Source organism: Salvelinus fontinalis, chromosome 10 (assembly GCF_029448725.1).
Source record: "Salvelinus fontinalis isolate EN_2023a chromosome 10, ASM2944872v1, whole genome shotgun sequence".
NCBI lineage: Eukaryota > Metazoa > Chordata > Actinopteri > Salmoniformes > Salmonidae > Salvelinus > Salvelinus fontinalis.
Genome location: NC_074674.1, coordinates 6,559,770 through 6,579,609, shown reverse-complemented (window position 1 = coordinate 6,579,609; position 19,840 = coordinate 6,559,770). Strand labels below are relative to the sequence as shown.

The 19,840-nt window shown below is 40.8% G+C and overlaps 1 protein-coding gene across 1 annotated transcript; it reads left to right on the top strand.

Annotated features, from left to right (window-relative positions):
- Window positions 1–13,090: 13,090 nt before the first annotated feature.
- On the top strand, window positions 13,091–19,449 carry LOC129863514 (homeobox protein CDX-1-like). The gene is made up of 3 exons (XM_055935563.1): window positions 13,091–13,629; window positions 18,571–18,719; window positions 18,826–19,449. The coding sequence occupies exons 1-3, from the start codon at window positions 13,209–13,211 to the stop codon at window positions 19,006–19,008; spliced, it is 753 nt and encodes a 250-aa protein (XP_055791538.1). The 5' UTR covers window positions 13,091–13,208; the 3' UTR covers window positions 19,009–19,449.
- The last annotated feature ends 391 nt before the right edge of the window (window positions 19,450–19,840 follow it).

The window sequence follows — 19,840 nt, the reverse complement described above, 5'->3', positions numbered from 1 at the left end:
AAGAGATGGGGCATCGGTGGTCAGTCACAGGAAAGAGATGCAGACAGACAGAATCTCACTGAGATGTGACTGGCGCATGACACTGTCTTGGGAGTCTCTCTCTCTCGGCCCCCCTCGCAAAATAAACCTGATAATATTAATAAAACAAAATAATCTAGTGCCATATGATAAAGGCTGTTTCCATGACCACACACACACTACCAGGGGAGGAAGCCACATAGAGGGAGATGTTGAAGAGACCCAAAGAGAGAGAGGAGGGGGGGTTTCACAGATAGCCAGACAGCCAATGAGATCAACATACCCCCTGTTGGGATAGGCAGCTCTTTTCTAATCAAGCATCCTCTGAGGACTCATTCTTTTAGAGGAATTCAAACAAAATAGATTAGTTGTCAGAAACCACAATCTGACTTTGCAAGTGTTAAAGCATCAATAGCTTCAAATCAAATCAAATCAAAATGTAATTGTCACATACACATGGTTAGCAGATGTTAACGCGAGTGTAGCAAAATGCTTGTGCTTCTAGTTCCGACCATGCAGTAATATCTAACAAGTAATCTAACCTAACAATTTCACAACAACTACCTTCTACACACAAGTGTAAATGGATGAATAAGAATATGTACATAACAATATATATGGATGAGCGATGGCCGTGCGGCATAGGCAAGATGCAATAGATGGTATAGAGTACACTATGTACATATGAGATGAGTAGTGTAGGCTATGTAAACATTATATAAAGTGGCATAGTTTAAAGTGACTAGTGATACATTTATTACATCCAAAATTGTATTATTAAAGTGGCTAGAGATGAGTCAGTATGTTGGCAGCAGCCACTCAATGTTGGTGATGGCTGTTTAACAGTCTGATGGCCTTGAGATAGAAGCTGTTTTTCAGTCTCTCGGTCCCAGCTTTGATGCACCTGTACTGACCTCGCCTTCTGGATGATAGCGGGGTGAACAAGCAGTGGCTCGGGTGGTTGTTGTCCTTGATGATTTTTTTGGCCTTCCTGTGACATCGGGTGGTGTAGGTGTCCTGGAGGGCAGGTAGTTTGCCCCCCGGTGATACGTTGTGCAGACCTCACTACCCTCTGGAGAGCCTTACGGTTGTGGGCGGAGCAGTTGCCGTACCAGGCGGTGATACAGCCCACAGGATGCTCTCGATTGTGCATTTGTAAAAGTGTGTGAGTGTTTTTGGTGACGAGCCGCATTTCTTCACCACGCTGTCTGTGTGGGTGGACCATTTCAGATTGTCCGTGATGTGTACGCCGAGGAACTCAAAACTTTCCACCTTCTCCACTACTGTCCCGTCGATGTGGATAGGGGGGTGCTCCCTCTGCTGTTTCCAGAAGTCCACGATCATCTCCTTTGTTTGGTTGGCGTTGAGTGTGAGGGTATTTTCCTGACACCACACTCCGAGGGCCCTCACTTCCTCCCTATAGGCCGTCTCGTCGTTGTTGGTAATCAAGCCTACCACTGTAGTGTTGTCTGCAAACTTGATGATTGAGTTGGAGGCGTGCATGGCCTCGCAGTCATGGGTGAACAGGGAGTACAGGAGAGGCGCTGAGAACGCACCCCTGTGGGGCCCCAGTGTTGAGGATCAGCAGGGTGGAGATGTTGTTACCTACCCTCACCACCTGGGGGGCGGCCCGTCAGGAAGTCCAGTACCCAGTTGCACAGGGCGGGGTCGAGACCCAGGGTCTTGAGCTTAATGACGAGTTTGGAGGATACTATGGTGTTAAATGCTTGTAAGCCTATTGGCTCAGGTCCTATAATGTTAGTTGCTAACTGCCTAGAGGTGCTGGCTGGGAGTCAACATTACTAATAAAACAAAAGAATCTGGCACCCTATGACCTCATAGATCAAATAAAGGCTGTTTCCATGAACATACACACACTACCTCCCTCACCAGGGTGGTACCACTGAGTACAGGTGTAGGATCTTAATTTGATCACTCTTTTGTTCCTGACAAATTTCCTGCACCACAGGAAATGAAGATGAACTTCTTGATTTACATACATTCACTGCAAACCCACACTACCACACGGTTTTATTAACAGTATTGCACTTTGCATGTAGCCTACTTTTAGCCAGCTAATGGTCTAACCACAGATTAAGCAACATTATGGACTAAATGTTAAAATCCTGTTGCTACATGATTATTTTGCTGTGACAGAATATGTCAAATTAAGATCCTACATCTGTAAATGAGAGATACTCTATCTATGGAAAGTCGGCATGAGAGTGAATTCCCAACAGGCCTGATCTGGGCATCGCCTCATAAGTTCCATCAGTAATGCTCTGGACCATGGTTGTATTTATGAAACCCTCTGGGCTGAGCTAAAAGACTCCCAGCTGTTTTCTTATAATTGTGAGGGAGGCAGAGCTCGAGCCTGGCTATCACAGGCTCTCTGTGATGAGGAACACTGGCCTCCCTTGTGTGGCGGTGAGGGATTGACACACCAGATGTAACCAGCCAACAGACGCTGAGCCTGTGGCACCCTACCCACTAATGTTATTCCTATTGGAGAGGCTGCAAAAGAAACTGAACCTCTGTTTCATATGGCTTACCCTCACGTATCCAATCTAGCACCGCAATGACTCCATTACTGGGACATTTCCAGTCCATGTACGTTTTGCTTTGCTGAGGTTAGGAATATGCTGTTTCAACAGCAGTCTGCAAACCTTCTCATGGGGTGTGGCACATTGCCCACAGGCTAAATAGAATTGAAGAAGGCTATTTACGGGACAACATTCCATGGCTCACATTTACTGGCAGTTTCATCAGCATACAGTCCTCACAACATTCCCATGAATACTTCAGAACAGTATATATTTTTTTATTTATTTGAATTTTAAATGTACTTGATGTGACATAAACTGTCCTGCAGCTGTGTATTGAGGGCGGGGTTTGGTAGGTTACTTTCTAAATGTAATCCGTTACAGTTACTAGTTACCTTTCCAAAATTGATATCAGTAAGGTCATTTTTGGATTACCCAACCTCAGTAACGTAAGCTCACGCGTAAACACAGTTTACGTTCATAGCAGCCACATTGTATTCCTTCTCGCATCTATGCACTCTCCTCCTCTCACCTCTTCCCTTCGCTTGTGGACTTCAATGCACAACACATCAGCTGTATGTGACCAGGCAAAAAAATCTTTCCAAGCCAAACCGCTACACACAGCCTACACCCTTTCTGAATTTAAAAGTACTTTTTTTCAATCAGATTACATGTAATCAGTTACTCCCCAACTCTGATTGAGAGGCACATTTGTAGTTTTCAGTATTGAGCATGTGTTAATCTGTTCCAGTGTTGTGTTGGAAAGTCATAGCCAGCTAGCTAACATAGCATCCCTCTGTTTGAGCTGTGTGTTTGAGTAACTGAACTAGCCAGCTGCATTTGCTAGCTAAATAAGTGAAAGTGAAAAAATGACGAAATCTATTTCTCTCTTGCTTCTCTTTAATTTTAGAAGAAATTAATTTGTTCTACTCACCACATTTTATGCACTGCACTGTGTATAGCACTGCAGTGCTAGCTAGCTGTAGCTTATGCTTTCGGTACTAGATTAATTCTCTGTTCCTTTGATTGGGTGGACAACATGTCAGTTGCTGCAAGAGCTCTGATATGTTGGAGAATGTCCTCCGTCATAATTACTGTGTAAGTCGATGGAAGGGGGTGAGAACCATGAGTCTCCTAGGTTTTGTATTGAAGTCAATGTACCCAGAGGAGGACAGAAGCTAGCTGTCCTCTGGCTACACCATGGTTCTACCCCACAGAGTACTGTTGAGGCTACTGCAAAATAGTGTTTTAATTATTTGTGTTTCAATTATTTGATGACATGCTATTATATTTAGTATAGTTTTATCTAAAAATGATAACTTGTTTTACAATTTTATTTTTATGAAATTCACAGAGGAAGATGGTCCTCCCCTTCCTCGGAGGAGGAGCCTCCACTGTAGTCAATATATATAATGAGCTCTGTGTGGCTTATGGTGCATTGTGCAACAGTAGGGTAACGTACTGTATCTACGTTTTCTTTGACCATTGTGGCGTTGAAATTAAATCCAAGCATGTGTTATTGACCAGCCCCCATTGCAGGAGGGGAGTGATATGCATAGTGGGTCAGTAACTCTTTCAACAGATAGACGTTTGTGGTTGTCGTGGTTATCAACCCACTTTATGCTGTTTTCCTTTCATCCATCTTGGGAAAAAGGTTTGCTGTCTTGTCAATGTAACTGAAATAGTTTGAGTATTCTTACTCATGTCTGGAAAAAAACACTTGTCAAAATCCTCCTGTTATCATTTAGCTTCCTTGCCTGAGGCATAGAAATGCACAGCAGAGGAAACGTATCCCAGCTGCACTGAGACAAGTTATTAGAAAAAAAAATCAGAGTGTGACAATACCACAAGAGAGACGGATCAGGATGTGGATAGCATGTCACCCATCACCGGGTTGGGGATTTTGTAATGCTGAAAGCAGAGAAACCAGTACTGTCTCACAGACAAATGTGTGGCTTGGCAGTTGCAAACTGGTCTGGGCTGGTTTCAGACAGAGAGAAGCAGCCGTGAAACCTCCCTTGTTGTGTCGTGTGTTAGAACAAAAGAGAGACAAGAAATATGATAAGGACAATATGGCCGTCACTTATCTTGGGAGAGTGCCTGTCCACCTTTTTCAACACTGTGTCTTGTCTATTGACCAGTAGGATAGCTATCTGTGCTCCTGTATCCTCTCTGAGTTGGAGAGAAATCCTTGATGTTGATGTTGAGTGAGCTCCTTCAATCTGCAGTGAGATATGGGTAGAAACCTTCAGTCAGGAGTGTGCCTCAGGAGAGTGTATGGGAAGTAATCTCTTAAGCGTTCATAAAAACTCCCGCAATATCCAACAATCTTCTTGAAGCCGTTAGGGTCAACAGTTTCTCCTCGTCCTTGAATAGGACTGCGGTTCTGGCTAGAGTTGCTGTGTCCATTCTAGCAAAAAGAGGACAAGAAATACGTCAATAAAAAAAGGCAAAGCTTATCTATTGGCAGAAGTCTGATGTCACTTTGAAAGTCCATATTCTTCCATTCCCATAGAGTGTGGGAGAAGAGAAGGGCGATTGCTTTTCTTTGAGGGTCCAAGCTCTACTGGAAGGTACTCTCTGCATCTGTTTTCAATCTTGGCTTTTCTCCCCTTCTTTTTATTCTCCCTTGTCAGGATGTGAGTAGATGCCTAGAGAATGAATGGCTCTCGCCAGCACAGTTGAGCTTTCATTTTTATATGTGGGATTTTTTTTTGTAGTGGGCGAAGGGGATGCAGGGTCAGTGAAGGGATTTGCCTTGGACAGACAACGTCTAAATGTTCAGTGTGTGTGTGTGCGTGTGTGTGTGAGTGCGTGCGAGAGAGAGAGAGAGAAAGAGAGAGAATTAGGTTTGGGGCTAGGAGCCTGGGTTAGTTTTAGCGTTAGGGTTAAGGTTACGGTTACGGTTAGGGTTAGGGAAAATATGATTTTGAATGGGACTGAATTATGTGTCCCCACAAGGTTAGCTGTACAATACTGTGTGTGGCATGTGTGTGTGTGTACAGTACGTGTGTGCGTATGTGTCTTTTCCATCCTCCGTTAGTTAATATAACAGAAACCGTGACACTAAATTCAGTACTTCAATACTTATGACTTTTTGGAGATCCCACTTCAAACTAATTTACCTGTACTGTGTATGGGATCATATTCATATGGAATTTTCCCCATAGCGCTGCTGTAGAGAGATGTTAGTAGTGGTTAGTACGTTAGTATGTTCCTGCTGTCTCTGACAGAGCAGTGTTTGTCATGGCTCTGCTCTGTGGAGGACACAGAGACAGGAAATGAGGCAGACCCCGATTGCCGACCTGACCAGTTTTAGACCAGTGTGTGGGGGGTAACGGTCACCTCCCTACTCAGCATGCAGACTGAGGCCAACAGATTCTACTGCTGCCTTTATGGTGGGTATATGTTACATGTCATCAAGCATAAAGGTCCAAAGCAGACGTTTTTATCTCAAGATCAAATCATTGCTCGGTAACAATTAAGTACCTTACTGTGTTTTCTTTGGGAAAAAATAAACAAAAATTTGCTAAATCATTCTTAGCTATATGCAATTTGTTAAGCAATAATTTAGTTAGGACTGTCGGGAAGTCGTCTGAGGTACCTAATTGGAAGAGCCTATAATGGGAGGAATGTGTAACCTGTAAACGAGCTGTTATTGGCAGAGATGAGGGCAAACTCTCTGTTATTGGTGATGTCACCAGGCGGTCCACAAACCCCACCCCAAAACCCTCAAACAGCTCTTAAACAAAAAATGCATTATCATAATTTTCCAAATGTCACAGTGTTATTCCAATCTCATAGTATGGAAATATATATAAAACACAGGATAATCACGCTTATGACTGCACTAAATGATAGTGGTGACATTAGTCTTACTTTCGTTACCCTCCAGTTTAACCAGAGAAGAATGTATGACTTTAATAAGGAGTGGTAAAGATACATGTCATTTGGAGTGCTCAAAGCCTGAAAAGACATTGGAAGCCATTTGATGTGTCTAGTACCAGAGCATGTTGTAGTAACATTCAAAATCAAAGTGAAGCAACACAAACATAGAGGCAGACACATGCATACACACACACGATAACATATGCACTATACACACACGTACACATAGATTTTGTGTTGTAGATACAGTATGTGGTAATTGAGTACGGGCCTGAGGGCACACACTTAGTGTGTTCCAAAGGGAAGCTAACAGAAGCAAACAAAACAAAATTGGGAGTTAACTACCTACATTTGTCCAATACACTACATTTGTTGCTACGGTGCAAAACGTTTTGTTACGGTGTGTGTAATAAATACACCCCATTTAATGTGCACAATTTAATGGCTTGCTCCTCATTGATGCCACAGGGGGGAGACAGAGGGCAGTTCACATGATAAAACCTTCACATAGGGTCATAATGACCGCAGACTATTTTTATGACCACAACAATAAAATACTCCATCTACAACTGTGTGGATATAGTTATAAATTAAAATATTATTAAATGTGATGACATTATCATTTAAAATTGGGGGACCAAGCAATAGTTCATAAAAGATTAACGTAAAACTTTGACAGCAGAATGTTTGAAGTGTGGATAAAATAAATCACAATTGCCCTTGTTTGGAGAACACTGCTCTGAAAACAATTCTCACATAATTGATTTATATGAATAAATTGATGTCCTAGATTTAGTTACAAGCATAAGCAATAAATGAAGCTTAATAATAAAGTTGTCCTCTGATCGTGTGTCTTGAGTTAAAATAAATAATATACTGCAGTGCCATAAAATATACCATGTGAAAATGGAGTGTATCCCTCTTTATTGTATCCAAAGTATAGAAAATAACTACATGTCTGAAAACCTGAACATTAAATCTCGTGGAAATTAAATAGCCAAGCCACCTGCCTAATTAAACCAATACCATTGCACAAAACACTTTTGCACACAATTGAAAAATACAAATCTGAGTGATTATTGTAATTATAAACTGTTACTGGTCCCTAATAACAGTCTTGGACTCAAATTCATATTTTAAAACCATTTAATCTCTCTCTCTTGAGTTACATTTTATTTGGAATAGTCATGGAGTATGGCATTCAGAATGAATTAAATGTGGAAAAATGCCCAAATTATGAATTACAAAAATGATCCACTGTGAATTCTTCCACTGCTGGTGTTCTATTGAATTACATGTATATATTGGCTCTACACTTGTTCCTCCACCTGTTCCATTGTACTGAATCAGCAGAGCAGCCAGTCAGCCAGTGAGGCAGCCAGTCAGCAAGCCAGTCAGCCAGTCAGCCAGCCAGCCAGCCACCCAGTCAGTCAGTGTGTCAGTGAGTCAGTCAGCCAGTCAGTCACCCAGTCAGTCAGTCAGACAGTCAGCCAGTCACCCAGTCAGTCACCCAGTCAGTCAGCCAGTCACCCAGACAGTCAGCCAGTCAGTCACCCAGTCAGTCACCCAGACAGTCAGCCAGTCACCCAGCCAGCCAGCCTGTCACCCAGTCAGTCACCCAGTCAGTCAGCCAGTCACCCAGACAGTCAGCCAGTCAGTCTCCCAGTCAGCCAGTCAACCACCCAGTCAGCCAGGCAGTCACCCAAACAGTCAGCCAGTCAGTCAGTCAGCCAGGACTTCACTGTCTCCATGACACACAGGTCATTCCCCCTGACTGGCTTCATGACACTGTGATGTTGACCAGGAAGTGACACCTAGTTGTGAAGTGTGACCTAACACTTTCAAGTCCTACTTTGAACTTAATGTTTTACTTTATCTTACCTCTTCCAATTTCCATGATTCTTATTCATTTCTAATACATAAAAAATTACATCTAAATTCACAATTAAAACATTTCAGACAAGAAAAAGTATGAAACATACATCTAAATCAATACCATGTATTTAAATCAGTAATGTATTTCAGAAACAGAGAGGGAGGCAGGCAGACTGCTAGTTTGTGAGAAGCAGTGGGAGCATTGCAAAGATGGATGCATGTTTACCATGAGGGGCGGGAGAAAGGGGAGCATCTTCCTCAGGTCATTGTGCCCAACAAACACTGTGCCAGACAGACAACGGGCCTTGGGGCCCTCAGGGTCCAGGTCAGACAGAGGTCACCTCACAGCATAGCACAATCCTCCTTCTCACACAGCTCAGGTGAACACAGCACCAGTCCACACAGAACACAGTGCTCCCAGACGGCTACTCAGATGAAAAAGAGCAGAGAGAGAGAGAAGGGAACAGTAGACTGCTGCTGTGAGATACAGGGGAGCTCAAAGTCTCTGTAGCACTATACTATATATAATATACTGTAATATACTACACTATAATATACTATATTATGAAACACTATACTATAATATCCTGTACAATATATATAATATACTATAATATACTACACTACACTATAATATAATACACTATAATATAATGTACTATAATATGCTATACTATAATACATTATACTTTAATATACTATAATATATTAAACTATATATAATATACTACACTATAATATACTACATTATACTATATTATACTGTACTACAATATACTACACTATACTATGATCTGCCCCACCAATGCTTCATCAGAGTGTACAGTAGGCTCCCACTGTTCATATACAGATTATTGTCAGATTATTATCAGAACACTAACTGCTGCTGTGAGACACAGGGGAGCTCAAAGTCTCTGTAGCACTATACTATATATAATATATTACACTATAATGTACTATACTATAAAATACTATGTTATAATATACTGTACGATATATATAATAAACTATAATATACTACACTACACTATAATATACAATAATATACTATAATGTACTATAATATGCTATACTACATTGTACTTGTCACGGCAGCCTTCCTTCTCTTCACTAAAAGAGGGGGTGAAACAGGGATCGGACCAACACGCAGCGTAGCCAGTGCTCAACATGTTTAATTAAACAAAAACCAGTGAACACTTACAACGAAAAAAAAATAACAAAGTGTGGCAAACCGAAACAGTCCTATCTGGTGCAGAACACAAACACAGAGACAGGAAATAACCACCCACAATCCCCAACACAAAACAAGCCACCTATATATGATTCTCAATCAGGGACAACGATTGACAGCTGTATCTGATTGAGAACCATATTAGGCTGGACACAGAAACAGACAAACTAGACACACAACATAGAATTCCCACCCAGCTCACGTCCTGACCAACACTAAACAAGCAAAACACATAAGAACTATGGTCAGGACGCGACAGTACTATAATATACTATAATATACAATACCATATATAATATATTATAAAATACCACACTACACTATAATATACTATAATATACTACATTATACTATAATACAGTGTACTATAATATACTATACTATAATATACTACACTATAATGTACTACACTATACTACATTATACTATAATATACTATTCTATAATATACCTCACTATACTATAATTTAACATGCTATACTATTCTATACTATAATACTCTACACTATACTATAATTTAACATACAATACTATAATATACTACACTGCACTATACCATACTATGCTATACAATACTATACTATACTCTGCCCCACCAATGCTTCATCAGAGTGTACAGTAGGTTCCCACTGTTCATATACAGATTATTGTCAGATTATTATCAGAACACTAACTGGTCCAAACTGGTGAAACTGTTTCAAAATGACTAGTGCAGGATGTTAAACTGTTTCAAAATGACTAGTGCAGGATGTTAAACTGTTTCAAAATGACTAGTGCGGGATGTTAAACTGTTTCAAAATGACTAGTGCGGGATGTTAAACTGTTTCAAAATGACTAGTGCAGGATGTTAAACTGTTTCAAAATGACTAGTGCAGGATGTTAAACTGTTTCAAAATGACTAGTGCGGGATGTTAAACTGTTTCAAAATGACTAGTGCGGGATGTTAAACTGTTTCAAAATGACTAGTGCAGGATGTTAAACTGTTTCAAAATGACTAGTGCGGGATGTTAAACTGTTTCAAAATGACTAGTGCGGGATGTTAAACTGTTTCAAAATGACTAGTGCAGGATGTTAAACTGTTTCAAAATGACTAGTGCGGGATGTTAAACTGTTTCAAAATGACTAGTGCAGGATGTTAAACTGTTTCAAAATGACTAGTGCGGGATGTTAAACTGTTTCAAAATGACTAGTGCAGGATGTTAAACTGTTTCAAAATGACTAGTGCAGGATGTTAAACTGTTTCAAAATGACTAGTGCAGGATGTTAAACTGTTTCAAAATGACTAGTGCGGGATGTTAAACTGTTTCAAAATGACTAGTGCGGGATGTTAAACTGTTTCAAAATGACTAGTGCGGGATGTTAAACTGTTTCAAAATGACTAGTGCAGGATGTTAAACTGTTTCAAAATGACTAGTGCAGGATGTTAAACTGTTTCAAAATGACTAGTGCAGGATGTTAAACTGTTTCAAAATGACTAGTGCGGGATGTTAAACTGTTTCAAAATGACTAGTGCGGGATGTTAAACTGTTTCAAAATGACTAGTGCAGGATGTTAAACTGTTTCAAAATGACTAGTGCAGGATGTTAAACTGTTTCAAAATGACTAGTGCAGGATGTTAAACTGTTTCAAAATGACTAGTGCAGGATGTTAAACTGTTTCAAAATGACTAGTGCGGGATGTTAAACTGTTTCAAAATGACTAGTGCAGGATGTTAAACTGTTTCAAAATGACTAGTGCAGGATGTTAAACTGTTTCAAAATGACTAGTGCGGGATGTTAAACTGCCATAAAGTGTGATATAAATAGCCTACATTATATTAAATTGAATTAAATTAAAGGTAGGGAGGCCTACTTTTCGGTTGATACTGACAGAATGATAAAAACTGTCACCTGAACTGAAATACATATAATTAATTTATTATTACTATATTGTTAACGTTCTAATTATTTGATGATAGAATTATTTTGGTTTGTAATATTTATACCTGTTGAAGCTGTTTTTATACAAACCTGTTTTATGGTAGGATATAAATTAGTGACATATGACATAATACTTGAATCTCCTTCAATAATAATAAATTATGTTTTTTAATAAATAGCTATTTTCTAAATCGCTATAGTTATTTACATTTTTTGAATAATTTATCTAAAAACGTTATTATTTAAATACTTTATCTAAAGAAAAAAAAACATTTGATATTATATTTTGTAATATCAGACAACTCAACGAAATGGCCTATACAAACTTAACTCTAGATCTAAATAAATATTAGAAAATGTAAAAAAAAAACTTGAAATATTATATTCTATTTCGTTAGTAATTATTTTAACAACGTGAAAAGTAAGGTCTGAATCAATTACAATGACCCGCATGGACCATTTAATGTTCTCTTTAATTATTCGAAGTTTAGGCTACAAAATCAACTGTATGATTTGACTGTGGGAGTTGGCTATGAAGTCTTTTTTCGTTTTAAATTCAATGTATTTCAATGGTATCGAAATTTAGACACAAAGTCTATGTTAATTGTGTGACCCTCATTAAACCTTGCTAAAAACTTACAATGTTTCTTCATCAGACGGGTTCAATTCCGTTTCTAAAGCCCAAGAAAAGGATGACAAACAGCAGAGAGGCATAAACTGGGGGCATCGAGAGGGCAATGAGTTGCATTAACATTCGAAATATTCCACGAGCCACTTCCTCCTGGTTTAGAACCCCCAGCCAACACCCTCTCAGATTGGGGCCTTACAGAGAATGTCGTGAAAAGGTGGGCACGATACTAGACCGACATATCACCTCGGAGATCTGTTTGAAATTCCCTTCAATACAGCCGTGGAGCCGCGCTGTCTGTTTCAGCCCAGCACAGAAAAAAATAGGCCTAGATTACTTAACCCCAAAGAAGCAGGCCAATTCCAATTCCATCCAAACAAATAAGTTTGAATTTAAGGTCATCTGAAATATTTCTAACTGCAGTGGGAGAGTAAAATATAGGTCAACTCTTGAAATAAATAGACATTTATAGGCCTAATATTATAAAGATTATATCACACAAAACAAGTATAGGCATGAGGAATTTTGAAGAGGACAAAGACATAATGTATCTAATGAAATATAGTTATTTTAAAGAGGGTAGTATTACATTTAATAAGGATTTATTGGGGCACATGTATATGCACAGCACGATTTTATGCTATCTGTTCATTTGAAAAAGGCCATGGCCACTCCAGGGCTCTCTACCACGTTCCTCGACCCTTCCCCATTTTATTCCACAAGTTATGCGGACACGGCAGTAGCAGGTTCTCCCGTTGAGAAAATCAACATGAACTCATGTTAGTTTCTCCTGTGCGATTTGTAGCATTCTTCTAGACGCCCAGGACGGCTTTGATGCTGGTGCTCGGCTCCCTTTGAAATGCAGGGCCTTCTCTAATGCAAATCCATCCTGATGGGATAAGGCGAGGGAGGGAGATGAGGGCTATAAAATGTTGACGTCAGCGCGACAACTCCTAACTGGCAGCGTGTCTAGCAAACAATAAGTTAAAGAGTATAGGTGGACCAGCCAGGTGGAGGAGGCCTTTGGTTAAACAGAAACCCGGGGAAGAGGAGGCAAGAGTAACGCACTGGACGCACACTATGCGCAGGAGTTACCATTCGGAAATATGTACGTGAGTTATCTTTTGGAGAAGGACACCAGCATGTACCCAAATTCAGTGCGACATCCCAGCCTAAACTTGAACCATCAGAACTTTGTTCCCGCACCTCCGCAGTATTCGGATTTCAGCGGATACCCTCAAATTCCTGGGATTAACAATGACCCTCACCACAGCCAGACTGGGGCCTGGAACCCCGTTTACGCACCGCCGACCCGGGAAGACTGGTCGCCCTATGGGCCAGGGACAGGACCGTCCACATCTAATCCGGGAGCAATTGGCTATAGCCCCCCAGAGTTCTCTCCAGTCCCACAACCCGGGCTTCTTCTCCCGTCGTCTATCAACTCATCTGTAGGTCAGCTCTCTCCCATTTCTCAGCGCAGAAACCCTTATGATTGGATGAGGCGGAGCGCGCCACCGGCAAATTTAGGTGGGTTATTTCATACATTTTTGTAATCAAGGAGTGTATCATTTTGTTGTCCATAAGACCATAGAAAATACAGCGTAAATCATAAAATATGTATTAAATTAAACGTACCTGTAGCAAAGCACACACTTATATGAAATTTTATGTGTCAAATTCAGTGTCTTTGGTCCATTTGTTCTGAAACCACAGATATAGAAATACTGTTGTCTATACGCACAGTCTTGAGAGGACAAAGATCAACCAAAACAACTGCGCTTACAAATGCGTGCACCTGTTCACTGAATTCAGAGACGAATTCATGATTCAACTCAGAAAGAAGGAATACCAGGTTACCTGGCTGTCGCTTGGTTGTTCATAGCTGATGCATTCGTCAGTATGTATTTGTTCAATCCCATCAAAGTATTTGACATTGCATATTGTTTACTGACATAGACGTTATCTCGCGCGGCCATCAGCATAGTTGGTCCTCTCATGCGCATTATTATTTTGTGAACTCCTGAATCACACCTCACATGCGTCATAAATTAGTGGTATTATGACGCATGTGATAATACCACTAATAATACCACTAGTTTTATGGCTATAATATGGCCTATGTAATGTATTTACAAGTTGAGGGTAAACCAGGGTATGCATTTTAATTGCATTACAGTAAGTGCTCAATGATTATGCTTATGATTATAATTGCTTGTCATCGTGCAGTAGAAAGTAATAGGCTAGTATAGCCTATAACAGTCATAATATAGTCTAGGCTATATAAATTACTTTATTACCATGTTCATGATATTCTTCGAATTCATCTTTGATTTTGTCTGGTGTAGCTTATAGACTTCACAATTATGTTATGCTCCTCTTATTATGTGAGCAATCCCTCGTCCCCGGATACATTTCATAATGTTATAGGATTGTTTCATAATATCAATAAGAATTCTCTAGTCAGTTGAGACGGCTTAACCTGGAAGTGATCAGATGAAAGAAACCGTCTGGGGTTTTGAAGATCTTGTTATGCAAATTAGGCCGTTGGTTGTCTTCTTGTATGTCGTAGGGGTCTAGAATTGTTTGCTATGTTGTAATTCTTTGTTAGCCATTATGTCTCTTGGCAGGAGTTCTTGTTGTCGATTTACTTTGATGTCGCTTGCTTTGTTCACGCTTGTCCTCCACTAGACCTTCCTTATGCCTCCTAATGGCCAGCTGATATAATATGTCAGGCATTGACATCATATGACATGACATTTATGAAAAATGCATATTTTACTGAATTCAATTGAATGAGCATGGAAGCACATTGGTGTACTGTTCCTACACATTTATTAACTCACTTGCTGTATATGCCTGTATTTGAGCTTGATCCTCTACCGCCCTCAAACTCAACTCTGGGTCTCCAAGCCAGTTCCACTGCTCTAAGGCAGGGATGTCAAACTCATTCCACTGAGGGCCTAGTGTCAGCTGGTTTTAATTGGTTTCCTTTCAATTAAGATCTAGACAACCAGGTGAGGGGAGTCCCTTACTCATCAGTGACCTTATATCATCAATCAAGTACAAGGGAGGAGCAAAAACCCGCAGGCACTTGGCCCTCCGTGGAATGAGTTTGACACGTGCTCTAAGGCCTCTACCTGAGACCCTCAAAAGGCCTACACATGTCCCAGCATCTTGGTTTGATGGACATTTTGGACATAAGTATGTCATCAGTTCAAGCAGGCCTATTTCACAGGAGCCGACACACAAGCTCCTTCAGGTCTCACTGATGATCGCTAAATAACTGCTTCTGAATTTGCAAGCATGCAGTTTGAAGCCATGTGAATCCTAGACCAAACTGGCCATCCTAGTGCCAAAGAGTGAGATGGCTATACGGTGCAATCGAAAAGTATTCAGATCCCTTGACTTTTTCCACATTTTGTTAAGTTACAGCCTTATTCTAAAATGTATTAAATATTTTTTCCCCTCATCAATCAACACACAATACCCCATAATGTTAAAGCAAAAACAGGTTTTTAGAAATGTTTGCAAATGTATACATTTTGTTATTGTTGAAATATCACATTTACATAAGTATTCAGACCCTTTACTCTACTCTGTACATTGTTGAAGCACCTTTGGCAGCGATTACAGCCTTTAATATTATTGGGTAGGATACTACAAGCTTGGCACACCTGTATTTGGGGAGTTTCTCCCATTCTTCTCTGAAGATCCTCTCAAGCTCTGTCAGGTTGGATGGGGAGCGTCACTGCACAGCTATTTTCAGGTCTCTCCAGAGATGTTCGATTGGGTTCAAGTCCGGGCTCTGGCTGGGCCACTCAAGGACATTCAGAGACTTGTCCGGAAGACACACCTGCATTGTCTTGGCTGTGTGACCAGGGTCATTGTCCTTTTGGAATGTAAATCTTCTCCCTAGTCTGAGGACCTAAGCACTCTGGAGCAGGTTTCCATCAAGGATCTCTCTGTACTTTGCTCCGTTCATCTTTTCCTCGATCCTGACCCTGCCGCTGAAAAACATTCCCACAGCATGATGCTGCCACCACCATGCTTCACTGTAGGGATGGTGCCAGGTTTCCTCCAGACGTGACACTTGGCATTCAGGCCAAAGAGTTCACTCTTGGTTTTATCCGACCAGAGAATCTTGTTTCTCATGGTCTGAGGGTCCTTTAGGTGCATTTTGGCAAACTCAAAGTGGGCTGTCATGTGCCTTTTACTGAGGAGTGGCTTCCGTCTGGCCACTCTACCCCAAAGTCCTGATTGGTGGTGTGCTGCAGAGATGGCTGTCCTTCTGCAAGGTTCTCTCATCTACACCGAGGAACTCTGGAGCTCTGTCGGAGTGACTATCGGGTTCTCGGTCACCTCGCTGACCAAGGCCCTTCTCCCATGATTGCTCAGTTTGGCCAGGTGGCCAGCTCTAGGAAGAGTCTTGGTGGTTCCAAACTTTTTCCATTTAATAATGATGGAGGCCACTGTGTTCTTGGGGACCTTCAATGCTGCAGAAATGTTATGGTACCCTTCCCCAGATCTGTGCCTACGGACAATCCCTTCGACCTCATGGCTTGGTTTTTGCTCTGACATGCACTGTCAACTGTTGGACCTTATATATACAGTTGTGATTCCAAATCGTGTCCAATCAATTGAAGTTACCACAGGTGGACTCCAATCAAATTGTAGAAACATCTCAAGGATGATTCATGGAAACAGGATGCACCTGAGCTCAATTTCGTGTCTCATAGCAAAGGGTCTGAATACTTATGTAAATAAGTTTTTTTTTATTTTTTTTTTATTTTTTTTATTTTTAAATTTGCTGAAAATTAAAAAAAGTTTTTTTGTTTTGTCATCATGTGATATTGTGTTAGATTGACAAGGAAAACAAATATTGAATATATTTTTTGAATTAGGCTGTAACGTAACAAAATGTGAAAAAAGTCAAGGGGTCTTAATACTTTCCGAATGCACTGTAAAAAGCTTTTCTCTTTGTATAGAAAACCCACCAGAAATCAAATTGTTGTCAGTGCCTGGGACCACTTATGATTAACAGAGGCAGCAGGAGCACAGACTTGGGGCTGCCATAAATGTCCAGTTCACTGCACCTAATGGGCCTGGCCGGTTCAAAAATACATGTTTAACCCACATGTATCGTTCCAGTTCATGCGGTTATCTGGTTGTCCCAGACGAGGAGTTTTATGGTCCATGTTAGCGATTAACTCTAGACAAGAGCCATGTCACTTTATCATATCAGCCAGCTGACCATTCATTCTCATGAACGTCTCATTAACCTCCACCGCTAAACCATTTTATCTTAGCAGCCATCAGTGACATCGTTACACAAGTGCAGTGCTGCAGATTGTGTGTCAACCGCATTCTCTACTTATACAAAGTAAACATTTCCACTTCTTAAAACTTTTCACGTTTGGATTCACGTCATGGGTTCTTGAATGCTTTGCTATTTTTGTTGATGGTTCCAGCAAGGGAGACTATTATCAGACTGTTGAATATTTCCGGGTCCTCTACATTTTTTTTTAAAGATGCTTTGACACCTGCCATTCAGATTAAATGCTTATGTACAGTCTCAATTTGCCCATTGGAAGCCTCGTGACGCAAACCCTGTTGTCGCTAGTGATGGGAGCCACTCCAATCAGTACAGTGTTTCATTAACGCAGTATGGAGATTGTATGTGTCAATACCCCCGTAGACATGCACCTCAGACGCCGTCCATTTGGGAGTGGTCCGTCTGTGTCAACATGGTAATTAGAAAACAACGGTCATCAGAGAAGAGGTAGCTATTATGAATCAGGAGGTGAAGAGAATCAATTAGGGGTCGATGGGAGCAGGAGGGTGTGTTCTGTGTTTCAACAGCCTAATGGTGTGGATAACTCTCTGGTCATCAGGCCGGGCCTGGCGCCTTTACAGGCAGACCCTCCCCCTCTCAGCTCACACATTTTAATCTTTAACTTGGTTGCTGCTGCTGCACTTAGGTCCCTCGTTCACTATGGACAGAATGAAGTGACTTTTGATTTACGGTACCTAATTAAAAAGACTAGCTGATCTCTCAGAGCTTTGCTAGTTCATCTGTGTGTGTTTTAGTGAGAGGTTTCATGTATGAAATGAAGCAGAAACCACATTTTCACAGATGTCGTTCTCATCTTTATTTACTCATCTAATATCGGTTATTTACGGCATGTAAGTTAATGTGAAATCTAATTGTAGCATTAGCCCAGTCGTCCTCTCATTATGACCAATGCAGGTGAAGCCCTACTGAGAATCACATCTCAATCTTATGCAAATTTCTGTTCAGCTAGTTTTTGCCACGGATTTGAATGGCAAACAATACGGACAGGGTAGAAATTCTATTAACATAACGTCTGTTAAAGTTAAAATAAACATAGAAGTCGTTTTTTCCCTAATCTCTACGTTACACACACAATATGAAGGTTGAATGATGACCATACTGTAACCCTGTTGCAGGTGGTAAGACACGAACGAAAGACAAGTACCGGGTGGTGTACACAGATCACCAGCGCTTGGAGCTGGAGAAGGAGTTCCACTATAGCCGCTACATCACCATCAGGAGGAAAGCAGAGTTGGCCACCTCTCTCTGCCTCTCAGAACGACAGGTCAGACACAACACCACAGCAGGCAGTCTCTCTCTCTCCCTCTCTCTCTCTCTTTTAGTAGACCAGCCACAGAGCACTTATCTCCAATCTTTTGTTTATTCCACAGGTGAAAATCTGGTTTCAGAATCGGCGTGCCAAAGAGAGGAAAGTGAACAAGAAGAAGATGCAGCAGCCTCAGGCAGCGTCCACAACAACACCTACTCCACCCAGCAATGTTGTCATGGTGACCAGCAGCAGTGGTGGCCTAGTGTCTTCATCCCTACAAATGACTATCAAAGAAGAATACTGAGGACGACGGTCTGACGTGAAGAAAAAAAAAATACTTTGGGCCATGTCTAACCTGCAATAGAGACCCCCAGTCAACAGCTTGAGTAACATGGGGACAAGGCAAATGCAGGGGTCAACACCTACTGAGAAAAAATATATGTAAAAGACTGGCTGCTGTTTCTTGCGCTTTTGTTTTTGGAAAAGGACAAGACAGACCAACACGAACGGTGGCTGTGTGCAATAGATTACGTGCTGCGGTTTCGACGAACGGTGGGGATTCCACGTCGAATCATCGGGAAAAGGATAGAAAATGAATGCCCATGTTTTGTGATCAGAGGCGATAGGACGGCCACCCGCTGTGCACATGTTCATCTTGGTCCGTCTTGTGAAAGAGAGACAAAGAACTGAGAAAGAGAAAAGCTATAAATATATATAAATATTAAACTGTTGTCTTTTATTGTTATCATGGCTTCGATTGTTTCTTCTGCTGATACTGGAAATACCTGGAAATGGTTCTGATCCCACGCAATAATAATAATACGTGTATATTTTCTAAGTAATTTGTATTAAAAGCTTTATTGTAAACTCTCGAGCTCATTCTTTATAGTAGGGAAATGGAAGATAGTTGGAGCGCATCTTCAAACTATATATCTTTTCCTAAAAAGTTTTACAACATGACTATCTGTCACACATTTAGGATTACATCATTTTAAAATCATCTACAACGTGAAATCATACTTTAATGTTTTACAAGGCTAAGTAAGTTTGACCATAAGCTAACTGCTCACTACATATGCTTTTTAGAGGCACTAAAGTGACAACTGTGAACATACAGGAATTGCTGGGATAAACAT

Bases quoted from the DNA above. Each gene is read 5' to 3' on its own strand.
- LOC129863514 (XM_055935563.1), top strand. From the start codon at position 13,209: ATGTACGTGAGTTATCTTTTGGAGAAGGACACCAGCATGTACCCAAAT. The intron at 13,630-18,570 runs GTGGGTTATTTC...ACCCTGTTGCAG, and splicing joins CGCGCCACCGGCAAATTTAG to GTGGTAAGACACGAACGAAA. The intron at 18,720-18,825 runs GTCAGACACAAC...TTTATTCCACAG, and splicing joins TCTGCCTCTCAGAACGACAG to GTGAAAATCTGGTTTCAGAA.